Here is an 18538-nt window from a genome sequence, read left to right as displayed (position 1 = left end):
AGTGCTTTAAGTGCTGGAAGTTTGGCCATATGTCTTCCCACTATTCTTCCAGTGTCACATCCCTAGATTGCGAACGCCCATCACATCCCAGTACTCCATGTGCCCCGCCTCCCATCTGTATCAACTGTGGAGAGCACCATTCGCCTTGCTTGCCTGACTGCAGGATTCTCCAGAAAGAAAAATCATGGAGTACAAGACCCTGGACAGACTGACCTACACTAAGGTAAAGATAAAATTTGAACGCCTGCATCCTGTGTGTATGACTTCATCTTACGCAGCCACTACAATAGTTCTAGCACCATCAGCTCTGCCAACCGAGGTCACCTCTCAGAGCCAGAAGACTACACTTGCCCCCTTGATGGTGGGGGGGCATTTCCCTCCTTGTTGCTTGTGCACCACCTACTTCCCAGAGCAACACCCCCCCCCCCCCCCCCTCCCAACCATCGTGGGCATCCATCCCCATTTCTACGCCTGAGAAGCATAAGTCTTCTTTGGCTTCTTTCACTAGGAAGGGGTCCATTGGGTCACTCCCTTCCCAGGTTTCTTCTAGTGGGAAAGACAACACCCACCAGTGGCTGAAGAGCCCAGAAGCAGCTGGTCATAGAGCTTCACGCTCATCGTCAGACCCGGAGACTGAGCCAGTGAAGTCCTCCCAGCCAGGGAAACCCAAGGAGCAGCTAGAGAAATCCAAAAAGAAAACACCTAAGACCAAGGAAATTGCAGTGGCACCCACACCACCGCTACCTAAAAGTCCTGTGGCTGAGGATGGGGTGGAGATTTTTGCGTCCGCTGAGGACCTAGATCTCGCCAGACCCTCAGACACAATGGATATGGACTGCTCAGGCAATAAATCGGTGGCAGCAGGTGACTCTCAGGCGTAAACTGCCTCATTGAATGTTCCATGCCTTCCCAGTCTCATAATGTCATCCTCCAGTGGAATTGTGGCGGTTTTTTTCCACCGCCTGGCTGAGCTATGGCAACTGTTAAGCTTTACACCTGCTATCTGCATTGCCCTCCAGAAAACCTGGTTCTCAGCAATGCGGACCCCCCCCCCCCTCCCCCCCGGCTATAAGGGATATTACAGGAACAGTAGTGACTATAACTGAGTGAGTGTCAGGTGGAGTTCACGTTTATGTCCTAAACTCGGTCTATAGTGAACATGTGCCCCTTCATACCCCTCTTGAAGCTGTGGCTGTCAGAATAAGGAAGACGCAGAAAATAACTGTCTGCAATATATATCTTCCTCCAGATGGTGCAGAACCCCTGAATGTATTAGCTGCACTGATTGATCAACTCCCTAAATCTTTCACACTTCTAGGAGATTTTAATGCCCATAACCCCTTGAGGGATGGTACCATGCTTACAGGCCGAGGCAGAAATGTTGAAACTTTGCTGTCGTAATTTGATATCTGCCTCTTAAATACTGGGGGCACCACACATTTCAGTGTGGCTCATGGTAGTTACTCGGCCATTCATTTATCAATTTGCAACCCAGGACTTCTATCTATCCACTGGAGAGCACGTGACGACCTGTGTGGTTGTGACCACTTCCCCATCTTCCTGTCAGCGTCACAGTGTCAGGCACATGGACGCCTGTCCAGATGAGCTTTACACAAGACGGATTGGGGAACTTTCACCTCTGCTGTCACCACTGAATCTCCCCCACATGGTAACATCGATGTGATGGTTGAGCAGGTGACTAGCACAATTGTTTCTGTGGTAGAAAACACGATCCCTCGCTCTTCAGGGTGCCCGAGGCATAAGGGAGTCCCTTGGTGGTCACTGGAAGTCACTGAAGCAATTAAGGAGCTTCGGTGAGCTCTTCAGCGGCATAAGCAGCACCCTTCCCTTGAGCACCTCATAGCCTTTAAACGGCTCCGAGCCCATGTTTGCTACCTTATCAAACAATGGAAGGGGGAGTGTTAGGAGAGATACGACTCCACCATTGGGTGCCACATGTCACCTTATCAAGTCTGCGTAAACATCAAACGTCTTTTCGGGTACCAGGCCCCGACAGCTGTCCCCAGTATTACCATAAATGGTGAGTTATGCACTAACGCAAACGTGATTGCCGAGCGCCTTGCCGAGCGCGATTGCCGAGCGCCTTGCCTTCGAGAATTGCCCCCTGCCTTTAGCACACTTAAATGGCTGCTGGAAGGGAATGTTCTCTCATTCACTACACACTGCAGTGAATCCTATAACACCCCACTTACCAAGTGGGAGCTCCTCATCAGTGCCCTTGCACATTGCTCTGATACAACTCCTGGTCCTGATCGCATCCACAGCCAGATGATTAAACATCTCTCATCTGACTACAAGTGACATCTTCTTATCATCTTCAACCGGATCTGGTGCTATGGCATCTTTCCATCACAATGATGGGAGAGCACCATCATTCTGGTGCTCAAACCCAGTAAAAAACGCCTTGATGTGGATAGCCATCGGCCCTTCATCCTCACCAGCGTTCTTTGTAAGCTGCTGGAACGTACGGTATGTTGGCGGTTGGGTTGGGTTGGGTCGGGTCGGGTCCTGGAGTCATGTGGCTTGCTGGGTCGATGTCAGGGTGGCTTCTGTCAGGTCGCTCTACCACTGATAATCTTGTGTCCATCTAGTCTGCCATTCAAACAGTCTTTTCCAGACAGCAACACCTGATTGCTGTCTTTTTTAATTACGTAAAGCATATGACACGACTTGGCGTAATCGTGTCCTTGCCACATTGTATGAGCGGGGTCTCCGAGGACCACTCCCAATTTTTATCCAAAACTTCCAGTCACTCTGTACTTTCTGTGTCAAAGTTGGTGACTTCCATCGTTCCATCCATATCAAGGAGAATGGAGTCCTGCAGGGCCTTGTATTGAGGGTCTCTCTATTTTTAGTGGCCATTAACTGTCTAACAGAGGCTATCGGTCCCTCTGTCTCACCTTTTCTGTACGCAGATGACTTCTGCTTTTCATACTGCTGCTCCAGCACTGTTGTTGCTGAGCAGTGCCTCCAGGGAGCCATCCACAAGTTGCAGTCATGGGCTGTAGCCCACGGTTTCCTGTTTTCAGCCGCAAAGTTGTGACATGCACTTCTGTTGCCGTTCTACCATTCACCTGGAAGCCGCAGTTTACCTTAATGATGATCCACTCACTGTAGTGGAGACATATCAATTCCTAGGACTGGTTTTTGACACTCAATTGACTTGGCTCCCTTATCTTCGTCAGCTTAAGCAGAAATGCTGGCAGCACCTCAATGCCCTCTATTGCCTGAGCAACACCAATTGGGGTGCAGGTTGCTGTACGCTGCTGCAGCTCTACAGAGCCCTTGTCCAATGCTGAATTGACTATGGGAGTGTGGTTAATGGTTTGGCAGCACCTTCAGCATTGCATTTACTCCACCCTGTGCACCACTGTGGGGTTCAATTAGCGACAGGATCTTTCAGGACGAGTCCAGTGGCCAGCATACTGGTGGAGACTGGTGTCTCTCCACTGCAGATCACACGTGCGCAAATGCTCACCAGTTACATAGTACACATTCATAGTTCCCCTGAGCATCCGAATTAACCTCTCCTTTTCCCACCCCCAGCAGTCCATCTCCCACATTGGTGGCCCAGATCGGGGCTAACGATTGCGGTTTGCATGCGATCCCTTCTCTCTGAACTGGAGCCATTCCCTTTACCACCTCTACTTGCGGTCCATTCATGTACGCCTCCATGGTGTATGCCTCTGCCACAGCTGCATCTGGACCTTTTGCATGGCCCTGAGGACTCCATTAACCCCGCTGCCCTCCGCTCTCACTTCCTCGATTCTTGATGTGTTCCGGAGCTCTGGAGTAGTTTACACCGACAGCTCAATGGCTAATGGTCATGTAGGCTTCGCATATATTCATGAAGGACATATTGAGCAGCACTCCTTGCTAGTTGGCTGCAGTGTTTTCACTGCAGAGCTGGCAGCCATATCTCATGCTCTTGAGTACATCTGCTCATGCCCTGGCAAGTCATTTCTCCTATGTACTGACTCATTGAGAAGCCTACAAACTATCGACCAGTGCTACCCTCAGCACCCTTTGGTAGTGTCCATTCAGGGATCCATCTATGCCCTGGAACAGTCCTACCATTCCGTGGTGTTTGTGTGGACCCCAGGACATGCCAGAAACCCCAGGAATGAACTTGCCGACAGGCTGGCCAAACAGGCGATGCGGAAACAGCTTCTGGAGATAGGCATCTCTGAAGCAAACCTGCATTCTGTCTTACATCACAGGTTTTCCTGGCTTTGGGAGACGAAATGGCATAAAAGTATGAACAACAAACTGTGTGTCATTAAGGAGACTATGAATATGTGGAGGTCTTCCATGCAGTCCTCTCGCAGGGAATCAGTTGTCCTCTGCCGCCTCCACATTGGCCATACGTGGCTAACACATGGTTACCTCCACCGTTGCGAGGTGTTGCTGTGGCTCCCAAATGACAGTCATCCACCTCTTGCTGGACTGCCCACTTTTAGCCGCTCTGTGGTAGGCATTTAACTTTCCCGGCACTCTGTCTTTGGTGTTGGGCAACAATGCCTCCACAGCAGCTTTAGTTTTACGTTTTATCCATGAGAGTAGGTTTTTTACTTCTATGTAGGTTTTAAAGCATGTCCTTCATCTCTGTGTCCTCCACCCTAGTGCTTTTAGGGTGGAGGTTTTAATGTGTTGCAGAGTGGCTGGCTTTCCCTTTTTATTCTTGTGGTTGGCCAGCTACTGTAATCTGTTTTCCTGTTTTACTCTCTTCTGTTTCTACTGTCTCTCTGTTGTTTTCTTGTCCTCTTTTGTTCCTTTTAGGGTTTGTTGCCTTCCCTTCATTCTTGGGGCTTCAAGTTTCCTAGGAAGTGACAGTCAGTTTTGATGCTGTTCCATTAGTTAACTCGTGTTGTTACATGAAGCGAGTTGGAAGTGTAATGGCTAAGAGCAAGGGTTCGAATTTTTACACTCTATGTTCAGATCCAAACTCCCGAGTTAATTTTTTCCTTTTGTTGTCACTGAAGTGTGAGAGATCAATGACATCAATGTACTTGTAACATCAAGAGATATAATGGAAATATTTACAAAATAAACATTTCAAATAATATTACAGTAAGATTTTATCATTAAAAATCTTGTTTAACCTTGTGTAGCTAACAGTAATGTTATCAGGTACAGCAATAATGCATGAAAATAAGCCTGTTTGTGCAGAGTTTATTTTAATGTGCAACAGCTTACAACTAATGGCAAACAATGACACACACACACACACACACACACACACACACACACACACACACACACACACACACACACACACACACAGAATGAACAGCGAAAGCCAAAGCTTCTAAAGAATGGAAGACACACAAATCAAAGAAAAACAGTATTGCTTCTTTGAGATGACATTTACATTGTTCTATTAACACCCTCCCTTAGTGTTAATTACCAGTGTTACAAAAACAAATTACGAGCTGTAAGTAAGTTCTAAGATGCTACTAAATTTTATTTTACCTGGTGGCATTGTTAGAACATCAGCTTGTTGGTCATTTGTGCTAATGTGCTTTAACATAACATTTTTCATAAAACTTTCTCTCTTATAAACAAAATTTTCACATCTATGTGCTTTAGTTTATAATGGGACTGTGGGTTCTTGCAAAGGCTTATTACCAACATAATGTGTTCATAAAATGCAACAGCTTTTTGACTGCCAGAAAGACTTTGATGCAAATTACTGAGCCAATAGGCTTCACTAAATGCCATGCTTAAGGGTACAAGTTCAGATTCTGTTGATGACAGACTGACAGTGGATTGCTTCTTAGATGCCCATGAAAAACTACAACCCAAAATTTTGAAAAGATAACCACTTGCGGACTTAGTGTACTCCATAAGACAATCAGCCCAATCAGAGTCCACATAACCAATTATAGGATCAGTACACTTTTCATCCCTAGCGTATAACACTGTTTTAGGGTTTCCTTAATGTAATGCAAGACATGTTTTAAAGCATCCCATAAATCCAGATATGCGCATGATTGGTACTTGCTTAGAATACTTGCAGCCATGCAAATATCTGGTCTGGAAACTATCATACAACAGTGGCCCTATTAATTTTCTGCAACTTTTCACAATGTTTTCATTTTCAGGTCTTTCTCTTTTTAACATACTGTGATCAAAAAATTCCTCTGCGGGGGTTGAAACATAATTTAACTCAAACATATAAAAATTTTTCAACATTTTTTTAAAAGAGGTGCTTTGGCAAATAGTAATAGTACCCTCCCTTAAATTTTGAACAGTATTCATTCCCAAATAGTTCATAATCATATTCAAATCTTTAATTTTAAAGTTACCACTCAGTAACCGCTTCAAATTGTCAATTTCATTCTGGGAAGTTGAAGCTATCAGCAGATCATCAGTGTAAAAACGTATGTATGCTTCATTGTTATTTTCTGTCTTTACATCCAAGCCATACTCAAAATAACTTGTTACGAATCCTAAGCCAGTTATCACTGTGTGAAATTTAGCATTACAGTTTTTGGGCAAGTCCTTTAAACTGTACAGAGCCTTTCTAAGTTTGCAAATCTTACACTTCATTTTACTGCAACATCCAGTAGCTAATTTGACATGAAAGTCTCCAACTATCTCTCCATAAAGAAATGCACTACAAACATCCAGTTGATAGATGGGAAAGTTATTCTCATTACAAAAAACCAGGAACAGTCTCACTGAAATTAAGTCTACTACTGGACTGTATATCTCTGAATACGACAAGATCTTTTGGAAATCTTTTGCTACAAAATCAGCTTTATGAGAAAAAACATTAACTTTTTCATCTCTTTTTGCCTAAAAACCCACTTTGTGTCAATAACATCAATCATTTGGCTTGCTTACATAATCCCATGTGTTGTTTTCATCCAGGCCTTGCAGCTCTCTTGTTATGGCATCTTTTCAGTTTTTAGCTTCACTAAAAGAGATTGCTTCAGTGTAGGTGCTGGGATTCTCACAATTCACTGCTGTCAACAGGCCCAACTTACTATCCTCCAAGTAATTTGGGTGTTGAATTTTCCTCCTGGGTCTAATATTGTATGTCTTCTTGGCATAAAAAATGACAACCTCCTCTGCATCCTCAAAAGAAATGTCTGGTTTCACTGTCTTCATTGATTTCTTGTTCTTCTCTAGGCTGACATATTTTCTTCCACAACCTCTGTCCTCATTTCTTCTCTCTGTTGTGAATCTCAAGCTTTATCTGTGTTATCTTTATCACAACAAATGCTACATGATCATCAGTTATAGTATCCCTTTCAGATACTGCTGGTGACAGGAAAATGATGTACCTCAGTGTTCTTTGTGAACGGTATAAATATTGTGTACCCCTTCACATCATCATAACCCCTATCTTGCTTTTTGGGTCTAGTTTCTCGTTTTCTTTGGGTACAGGGACAGACATAAGAGTTCCAAATATTTTCAAATCTACTATGGGTAATTATCTGCATAAAAATCTTCAGGAGAAGTTTTTACCTTCCACAGGACTTGGATCAGTATGATATAGTACAAAAACTGCCATGTTAACTGCTTCAGCCAGTAATGTTGGGGCATTCCTGAAATTATTGAATGAGCAGCTTCAACCAGGACGCACACATCCCTTTCAGCTCTTCCATTTTGATGTGGTGTGTACACAGTGCTTCTTTGATGGGTTATGCCATTTTTGTTAAAAAAAAAAAAAAAAATAGAGTACCCAAGCCAGTATTCATAAACTCCAGACAATTATCACTCCTTAGAACTTTAATTTTTAGACCAGTACCTCACTCAGTTTTTGCAATAAAATTCTTACTCAAACCGATAACTTCAGTTTTCTATTCCATAAGGAAACCACAAAGCATACCTTGCAATAACCAGTCATCTGTACCACCGCAGGGGCTGCATTCTTAAAACTTTCTTTGACTGTTACAAATATTGCCATCTGTGTAAGTCTAAATCAACTGTATTTATTTTTTGTTGAGGAGTGCTATGTTTGCTGTCACTCTGACAAATGAAAAGGAAGCAGTAACTTGTTCAAAATAGTAGCTGTCCTGACAATTATGCTATGTTAAACTTAATTTGAACAAGTGTAAATAGTTTAGACTAGTTGGACAGTAGTTTAATTATTAATACACTTTCTAAGAGCTGATACACTTCATTAATACAGACCTTGGTTTGCTCTTCATTGCTGAAAGTTATCCTACACAGAGCTACAGAACATGACATAAACGTACAGTATTTGTATTTGTACCAGGATGTAGAGATATTTCTCACCCTTTGGCTGTCTTTTATTTTTCTCTCCTTCTTTCCTATTGCTGGTGATGTAAGCCTACTCTATGCTGGTGTCTTTGCACCTTTTTTAGTTTGGAAGTGAGTTCCTCACTACAGCAAATTGTGATTCAAGTGTTAACATTATAGGTCCTTCTGGTACATAGTTTTGCCCTGTAATTATTGTAGTTGTCTTCTTCTTCTTCTTCTTCTTCTTCTTCTTCTTCTTCTGCTGCTGCTGCTGCTGCTGCTGCTTCTGCTTCTTGTAATTTTTCCAATGCTGCTGCTGCTGCTGGTGGTGGAGCACTTTCTGATGATAATTCTTCATACAATTGTGTATTCATTCCTGCTTTCACTTAGGTAAAACAATGCCAATAAATCAGGAAAGTTATGAATGGTGGTTGCTCCACCTTGAACTTAATTTTTCTGAAATGAAAGTGCATTATACCATATATTCATACATATTTTTATATATGAAATATTGATATATAATGTACATGTTGACAAATGTAAAACCTTATTAACTGGTCTAGTGTGAATGAATGAATAAATAAATAAATAAATAAATAAATAAATACAACTGAAGACCTTCTGCAATTTATTTGATCCCTGAAAATTTTATTTTCACACCCCTGACCAATGTTTCAATGCATTAAGTACCTGAACTCTCCAACTTCTTCCTTCACATAAATTTTATTAGTAAACGTAAATTATGTCAGTAAGTGCCTTCTTACAGTAGTAAAATTAAAAATTTACTCCTCCAGGTTGTGGAAGATTTGATAGAGACAAAGCACATTTATACTTGTGCTTGGTCTGAATGCCAGGGTGGAAACTACAAACAGGTGAGATGACATACTTAGTTGTTCATTGATGTAATGTAATTGTAATATTAGAAGTGGTCCACACATTTAATATACCATGGGAAACAATGCTGATACTAAATTAAGAAATTTTCACCATCAGTATTTGACTAACAAGGGGAAAGTAGTAGGTGACAAAATTTCTGAATACCAAACATTATACCTCTACCCTGTATTAAATTCTGAATATGTCGAGTGTCTCATGGAATGAGGGCATCACAAAGTGAGTCCCACAGGGTTCAGTTTTGGGTCTTCCCCTATTCCTTGCAAATGTGAATGACCTTCCATGCAATATTCAACAATCAGATTTGATACTTTTTACAGATGATACTAGAGTGTAATAAATCACGTTAGAGAGAAAGCAACAGAAGAGATCTCTAAAGAATTATGCTGTTCTCAGAAAATAGACTCCCATGAATATTGGAAAAAGACACCCTATATCCTGTTCTGTACAGCAATTAGCCATAGAAGTAATTGATGCAGCACTCTGACCTAAACTTTTAGGCTGGAGGTTTTAGTGTGTTGCAGAGTGGCTGGCTCCTCCTTTTTTTTTCCTTGTGGTCAGCCAGCCACATAAATCTACTATTTTGTTTTACCTCCTTATACTATTTTCTTCCAGTGTTGTTCATGTGTGCGTGTGTCTGTCTGTGCCTGTGTGCGTGTGTCTGTCTGTGCCTGTGTGCGTGTGTCTGTCTGTGCCTGTGAGCGTGCGTCTGTCTGTGCCTGTGAGCGTGCGTCTGTCTGTGCCTGTGAGCGTGCGTCTGTCTGTGCCTGTGAGCGTGCGTCTGTCTGTGCCTGTGAGCGTGCGTCTGTCTGTGCCTGTGAGCGTGCGTCTGTCTGTGCCTGTGAGCGTGCGTCTGTCTGTGCCTGTGAGCGTGCGTCTGTCTGTGCCTGTGAGCGTGCGTCTGTCTGTGCCTGTGAGCGTGCGTCTGTCTGTGCCTGTGAGCGTGCGTCTGTCTGTGCCTGTGAGCGTGCGTCTGTCTGTGCCTGTGAGCGTGCGTCTGTCTGTGCCTGCGTGCGTGCGTGTGTGCGTGTGTCTGTCTGTGCCTGCGTGCGTGCGTGCGTGCGTGCGTCTGTCTGTGCCTGCGTGCGTGCGTGCGTGCGTGCGTCTGTCTGTGCCTGCGTGCGTGCGTCTGTCTGTGCCTGCGTGCGTGCGTGCGTGCGTGCGTCTGTCTGTGCCTGCGTGCGTGCGTGCGTCTGTCTGTGCCTGCGTGTGTGCGTGCGTCTGTCTGTGCCTGCGTGCGTGCGTGCGTGCGTGCACGCAGGCACAGACAGACGCACACGCGCGCGCGCGCACGCGCGCGCGCACGCAGGCACAGACAGACGCACGCGCGCGCGCACGCAGGCACAGACAGACGCACGCGCGCGCGCACGCAGGCACAGACAGACGCACGCGCGCGCGCACGCAGGCACAGACAGACGCACGCGCGCGCGCACGCAGGCACAGACAGACGCACGCGCGCGCGCACGCAGGCACAGACAGACGCACGCGCGCGCGCACGCAGGCACAGACAGACGCACGCGCGCGCGCACGCAGGCACAGACAGACGCACGCGCGCGCGCACGCAGGCACAGACAGACGCACGCGCGCACAGACAGACGCACGCGCGCGCGCACGCAGGCACAGACAGACGCACGCGCGCGCGCACGCAGGCACAGACAGACGCACGCGCGCGCGCACGCAGGCACAGACAGACGCACGCGCGCGCGCACGCAGGCACAGACAGACGCACGCGCGCGCGCACGCAGGCACAGACAGACAGACGCACGCGCGCGCGCGCGCACGCAGGCACAGACAGACAGACAGACGCACGCGCGCGCGCGCGCACGCAGGCACAGACAGACAGACGCACGCGCGCGCGCGCGCACGCAGGCACAGACAGACAGACGCACGCGCGCGCGCACGCAGGCCCAGACAGACAGACGCACGCGCGCGCGCACGCAGGCACAGACAGACAGACGCACGCGCGCGCGCACGCAGGCCCAGACAGACAGACGCACGCGCGCGCGCACGCAGGCACAGACAGACAGACGCACGCGCGCGCGCACGCAGGCACAGACAGACAGACGCAAGCGCGCACGCACGCAGGCACAGACAGACAGACGCACGCACGCACGCACGCACGCACGCACGCACGCACGCACGCACGCACGCACGCACGCGCGCGCGCGCGCGCGCGCGCGCGCGCGCGCGCTCGCGCGCGCGTCTGTCTGTGCCTGCGTGCGCGCGCGCGTGCGTCTGTCTGTGCCTGCGTGCGCGCGCGCGTGCGTCTGTCTGTGCCTGCGTGCGCGCGCGCGTGCGTCTGTCTGTGCCTGCGTGCGCGCGCGCGTGCGTCTGTCTGTGCCTGCGTGCGCGCGCGCGTGCGTCTGTCTGTGCCTGCGTGCGCGCGCGCGTGCGTCTGTCTGTGCCTGCGCGCGCGCGCGCGTGCGTCTGTCTGTGCCTGCGCGCGCGCGCGTGCGTCTGTCTGTGCCTGCGCGCGCGCGCGTGCGTCTGTCTGTGCCTGCGCGCGCGCGCGTGCGTCTGTCTGTGCCTGCGCGCGCGCGCGTGCGTCTGACTGTGCCTGCGCGCGCGCGCGTGCGTCTGACTGTGCCTGCGTGCGTGCGTGCGTCTGACTGTGCCTGCGTGCGTGCGTGCGTCTGACTGTGCCTGCGTGCGTGCGTGCGTCTGACTGTGCCTGCGTGCGTGCGTCTGTCAAATCCCACTTCGCACAGTCATGGGCCAATTCTTGGGAGGCTACTCCCCTGTCTAATAAACTTCATGCGATTAAGGTGACATCAGGCCCGTGGCGTTCTTCCTTTCGCCTCTCCCAAAAGGACTCGACCACACTGTGTCATCTCTGCACTGGCCATACCAGGCTGACCCATGGTTTTCTTTTGCGTGATGAGCCACCTTCACTTTGTGGTTGTGGAGCCTTCCAGTCAGTATCACATTTTGGTTGAATGCCACCTTCTTTTGGCTCTGCGTGCTAAGTACAGACTCCCCCACACTTTACCTTTGATGTTGCTGATGGTCTCTCTGGTTCTTGGTTTCCTCTAGGAAAGTGGTTTTTATTCTCAGTTTTAAGGTTTTTAATCTCTCTGGTGTTGGAGGAGGGCAGTGAGTGTTGGGGTATCTCCCACTGTAAGCCGTGTTTGGAAATTCCTGACTCATCTCCCTGACAGAGATCCTCTTTTCTTCCCCTTTTACTCTGTTTTTACCCTTTTTTTTTTTTTTTAACGATTGGTTAGTCTCATTTTCCCATATGTACTTTTACATTCTAGCAGTTGCACCTTTTAAGTCACAGGTGGTCTTGCCTCTGCTGCTTCAGCATAGCGTTGGGTTCGTTCTCTTGCTGACTTCCCTCCTTTTGTTTTTACCATTGGCAACATGACTGCCCCCTTTACGTTTTTAGCCTTTTCCCTTTTATTGTTCTGACTTTCCTGAGATGTCACACTAGCGGAATGGGCCACATTTGAAACAAGGGACTGATGACCATGCTGTTTGGTCCCTTTAACCTCAAACAACCAACCAACTAACTAAATAATTGTAACTGTGATCTGAACTGACTGTTTTTGTTATGCTCAAGTTTTTGGTTTGCATAAAATGTTCCGTATTGTGATATTTCCCATTCATATCAAAGGGCATTGTTTGTTTGGATAACTGTTTTGTGCTTAGGAAGTGGCAATTATTACATTTTGTAACATCTGGGTGTAATGTTGCTATATTAATGACAAACAGTATATTAAGATTTTCTACATTTCACATTACTTACCAGTCAATCTACTGGAGAGTTGTTGATTGACCTAACATCCAGATATGATACTGTCACACTGCCAATCATAAGAAAATTCTCATGATGGACCATCACATGAAATACTTTGCTAGCACATTTCTTCATAATGAGAGATTGTCAGCCTATGGGGAAAGAACAACAGTTTCAGGAACAAGAATAATGGGTTTTCGCAAGGAAGTTCACAGATTCTACGAGGGTGCAGAGGGCAAGTCTTGCATTGGGGATGGTCACAGGGGTAGGATCTGTAGGGCAGGGTAGGGGATGAAGACTTATGGATCCCAGGAAGGCCCCCTCCAAGTGACCGCTGAAAAGATTTGCCTAGGAAGGAGCCATCCTGGTTCCCATTTCTATACCCCTGATTTGTTTGTACGTTTGCCCATCAAAGATGAAGTAGTTGTTGTACAGATCAGGTGTATGGCCATGGGAACAAGGACGGCTCCTTCCTGTGTCAATCTTCTCATGGGTCACTTGGAGGGGGCTTTCTTAGGATCCATAAGTCTTCATTCTCTGGGTTGGTTGAGATACACTGATGACATCTTTGCCATATAGACTTATGGTGAAGCTGACCTGTTAAAACTCATTAAATCTCTAAATACCTTCCCCCAGTTAAATTCCACATGGTCCTATTTCAAATCCTGTGCCGCTTTCCTTGATGTTGATCACATCCTCATGGAAGGGCAGCTGCACACTTCTGTCCACATTAAACCTACTAACATACAATAGTACTTTCATTTCGACAGTTGCCATCCTTTTATGGCAAATATTCCCTCCCATACAGCCTTGGCATTAGAGGCAAATGTATTTGTTCTGATGCAGACTCATTATGGCAATACACCTCCATTCTCACCTCAGCCTTCAGAAGACATAATTACCCCACCAGCCTTGGTCAAAAGCATATTTTCCAGGCTATCACAACCCAAACTGGTACTGCTGATCCCTTCAAAAAACACCCCACCCCCACCCCCAAATCTCTGAAATATGCTTATTAGACCCCATCTTCCTAAGCTATGCCTCCTGCCCCTGTGACTGTTCTTGCTTAAAGACTTGCCCTATGCACCCTCCTACCACCACCTAGACCAGCGCCGTACTGGCAAAACATATACTATCAAAGGAAGAGCCACCTGTGAAACAACACATCATATACCAGCTGTTGTTTAAACACTGTTTGGCCTTTTATGTCAGCATGACTACCACCAAATTATCAGTTAGGATGAATGGGTTTAGACAGAGTCTATTCTGGCAACACACAATAGACATGACCTCAGTGTCTGTTTCACCACACACACCATATGAATTCTTCCCCCAAGATTCCAGTTTCTCAGTACTCTACAGGTGGGAACTAGCACTGCAACATGTCCTTGGTTCTTGCCACCCACCTGGGCTTAATTTTCGTTAATTTCTTCCCTATCAGAGTAACTACTGCTTTCTTCACTCCATTTTAGTTTCCTACATCTTTCATTTTCTCACCTTTCTATTTTTTGCCCTTTTCTCCCCCCCCCCCCCCCCCCCTCCCCTGTTATGTACAGTGCACTGAGCTTTTCACTCTTATTAACTCATGAATGAATGTATTAGCAGTAACCACTGTCTTCCGTATTGCGCTCTCAGGTTTTCTAATCTCATCCAGTGCAGTCACCTATAATCAGTCTTTCCTTCTCATCCCATCTGGTGAGTCTCTCCTGACCCAGAGTTCTGCGTTACTTTCCCAAAATCTACTCGTGTTCCTAGATCTCTTCAGTCCTTTACCTACACCCCTCTTCCTTCCCCTTCAACACTTACTGTGCAAGGAGGAGCCACAGCCTCTGAAAGCTTGCATAATTACTGTTTTTTATGTGTGTGTTCTACCACAACATGGTGCTTAGATTTATTTATGTCATCCAGCTGTGAAAGCCTTCATTCTACATTACAGCTAAATCCAGTTTCCTAATATACATAGTTGCTCTTGACTTTTCTTTTTAGTGGGTAGAAGGAACACACATGAGTTTATCATAGACTATGTTTTAGATGGTAGTTCCCATAGTATTTGGAGAGCATATTGAGTAGCATTGCCTCAGACATCAACAAAATGCTTTTTCCAAACTGCTGAAACCAATCTGCCTACACAGCTGAAAGAAAAAAGGAACCACACCCCTTTGTGGTAGGACATTACTTTGAATTCCTGGTCAGTTGGGTTAGTATTGGAACTCAATAAAAAAAGTTCTGTTTTACAGAAGTATTTTACAGTAGTTTCAAATTGGTGGTTGATATGCAAAGGCAACAGTCATCACAAGCAGTCTAGGTGTAATTAATAATTTGTCATAATATACCTTCTGGGGAATTCTGCATTTGGATTTGGTTGACTAACTGATTTGAATGTAAGTAACAACTAGCATATAATGATTCTAAATGTAGCATCTGTGACAAAATTTTCTTTGGTAAGTGTGCATTATGTCTGTTACTGTGCTCGTAACAAAAGAAATCTTTTTAAAGGCTACATTTACTTTGGAGCCTGGAGACAAGTGTGACGACATTTTGAATGAACTAAGTGAATGGGGAATTGGATCAAGACATCATTCAAGTGTAAGGTAACAATCTTCCAGTCCATCAATTCGTTTTAATATTTGATTAATTTATGGAATAATCAGTGCATGTTGTACAGCCAGGTAGATATGTATTCATTCTTCATTCAATAGCTTTTTGTAAAATTAATTACAAACTTATATTCCATTTCCACATAGCTCAAAGCTGAATTGGGAAGAGGTCTCTCTCTCTCTCTCTCTCTCTCTCTCTCTCTCTCTCTCTCTCTCTCTCTCTCTCAAGAGTTTGAGGTTAGCCCACAAGTGAAAGATAAGGAGAAAGATTGTTAGGAATGTAAACGAGACAAAAATTAACTTCAGTGAAATAGGATTGTAGAAACAAGGGTGGGTAGAAAAAGGAGAGGGGCAGGTTGGTTAAAAAAAATAGCCACAAGTCCCTGCTCAAATAATGCAAAAGTAATAAATACTATTTGATAATTACCAATAAGTATTTACTGAATTTCAAAATATGAGTAAAGTATCATTTTTAATCTCTCTAATTAGGAACTAAACAAGGAAACAAATACTAAAACTGATAATTGGCATAGAAAGTTAGTGTTATCTTGTGGATTAAAAGAGACCTCTCACCAAAACGCAGAAGTGCTAAGTCATTGACAGACACATTCTAGACAAAGAAAACTTGCTAGGTTCCAGCTGGACTAACCAGTTTTTCTTAATCCAGCTTGGTAAAGATTACCACAAAGGTGGGCAAGTATCCTGCCTTTTGTGTGTGTGCACCTATTGATGACTCACTGCTTCTGCTTTTTGGTGAGTGGTTTCCTTTATTAAAAAAGTATTTACATTCTACCAAAAATTTACTATGACATTTAGTACTAAATGTAGTATGGTGTATATAGAACTGTTAAAATTATATGCCAAACATTTTTTATGACTCAGAAGTTTATACTAAACAGTACAATTGAAGATGTAATTTGGTATTAGAGAACGTTGTGAAGGGAAATCATAATTTTAAGAAGTGACAGTATGTCAACTTTAAGTAAAAGTGAACTGAGGGTTTTGCTTGTAGTTAGAAAACATACCTGGAGCCTACACTCTTCTTATTCTCTCTGCTAGCACTCAATAAGCACAAACTCGGAAAATGTTCTTAATCAGTCAGGTCTTCCCTTAATCAAGGGTGCTACTTACTGTCATTTCTGTAGATCATATTGGTGAAACAGTCTTATAATTCAGCACAGCCTTCTCAACAGATAAAAGTAGTAGTAACTCAGTTTCAGAAAGGAAAGTGTTTGTGTTTTTTGATATACTGTTTACTTTTCGATTAAGAATACCAGATTCTGCTTTTAACTTACAAATTTTCATCTATATTCTGCAAGCCGCTGTGACGTATACCAGTATGCAGATGCTAATTCCTATCGTACCACTTACTATGCCTTCTTTCTGTTCCATTTGCATATGGAGTTGGGGAAGAATGATGTCTTAGATGTCTCTGTATGTGCTGTAATTAGTCTAATCTTGTCTTTGTGCTCATTATGGGAGCAATACATAGGTAATAGGAATTTATTCCTAGATTCATCACTTTCAGCTAGTTCTTGGAACTTTGTAAGTAGACCTTCACAGGATGGTTTTTATTGATCCTTGTCTGCCATTTCAGATTCTCAGAAATTTTGACTCATGTTTCTGTAGTCATATGAACCTGTGTTCAATTCTGCTGCTTGTCTTTGTATATTTTCAATATTGCCTGTTAGTCTTATTTCATATGAATCCCACACATTTGTGCAGTAGTCTAAGATGGGACAAACAAGTGATCTAGAAGTCTCCCTTCTAGAATGACTACAGTTTCACAGTATCTTGTCAGTGAACTAAAGTCTGCCATCTGTCTTTCCTACCACTGAGCATAAGTCGTCAGTCCATTTCATACCCCCTACAAATTGTTACACCCACTGTTGGCCCAAGATGAATGATTCCAGTTGACTCACTGCTGCTTTAGTCAAAGTATACCAATTTCCTGTCCTTTTGTGAAGAGCACAATTTTAAATTTCTGAACATTTAAAACAAGCTGCCATTCTTTACACTAGTTCAAAATACTTTTGAGACCTGATGAACAGTTTTACTGACACTAATTCATTATAGGTATTTGACACACTTTATCCAGTGTTTGCTGCAAAATAGGATAATTTTTTGTGCAGTGAACAGATCTGGTGTCTGAGAAAAATATTAACAATGAGAAAGTTCAGAAACACCACAATAACATTTGTTGATCTCAAGAAGGCCTATGATTCCATATACAGAGAAACACTTTTCAATACACTGGAAGAAATGAAGGTAGCCAACAAGATCAGAAAACTAATCCAGCAAACATCAATAAATCATGGGAGAGACCTCAGAACTGTTCAAAATAAAGACAAGGGTGAGACAGACTGTCACCCATTTTATTTAACGCAGCTTTAGAGAAACTAATCAGGACATGGGACAAAGGAGTAAATGGGGTAAAGATGGGGAGAGACAAAAATAGAACCATCAACATAAAATGTTTGGTCTTTGCTGATGATATAGCCATCATAACAAATAACAGAAAAGAAGCCCTAGAGACACTACATGAAATTGCAGCTAGAACAGGACTACAAATTCTGTATGAAAAAAACAGAGTACATGGACACACAATCAACAGACAGAAACCCATTGGTAACAAAGTATGGAAAGATAGCACAAGTAGAAAGTTTCAAATACCAGGGAGAGATTATACAGAAAACAGGACTAAACTCGACAGCCAACGAAGAAAGAGTTGCAAAGCTACAAAAAGCTTACAGACCTACATGGAACCATTACAATGAAAGAAGTATTTCTGTTAATGCAAATTAAGACATTCCAAAACAATTGTCTTACCAGAGGCCTTGTGTGCCTCAAAATGACAGTAATCAGGGGAAGAATGACAATAATCAGGAGAAGAATGACAATTAAGGAAATAGAAAAGCAAGAGAGGAAAATTCTGAGAAAGATCTATGGGCCAGTTCAGAGACGGGGGATCTGGATAAAAAGACTGACAAAAGAACTGTACAAACAGACAGAGGCAGTTACAGACATCATCAGAAAAAGGAGGGCTAAATTCTATGGGCACATTTATAGGATG

The 18538-nt window shown here is 44.5% G+C and overlaps 1 protein-coding gene across 2 annotated transcripts in view; it reads left to right on the top strand.

The window, feature by feature from the left end:
• LOC126475492 (uncharacterized) overlaps window positions 1–18538 on the top strand; it is a 206276-nt gene that overhangs the window by 12837 nt on the left and 174901 nt on the right. The window contains exons 2-3 of one of the 2 annotated variants that reach the window (XM_050103397.1): window positions 9030–9107; window positions 15365–15454. In XM_050103397.1, coding sequence (XP_049959354.1) covers window positions 9030–9107; window positions 15365–15454 — 168 coding nt within the window. Of the gene's footprint in view, window positions 1–9029; window positions 9108–15364; window positions 15460–18538 lie in introns of both variants that reach the window. The other variant, XM_050103398.1, reaches the window with a different exon arrangement.

This window comes from Schistocerca serialis, chromosome 4 (genome assembly GCF_023864345.2).
Source record: "Schistocerca serialis cubense isolate TAMUIC-IGC-003099 chromosome 4, iqSchSeri2.2, whole genome shotgun sequence".
Lineage (NCBI taxonomy): Eukaryota > Metazoa > Arthropoda > Insecta > Orthoptera > Acrididae > Schistocerca > Schistocerca serialis.
This window is presented reverse-complemented; position numbering and strand designations above follow the sequence as displayed.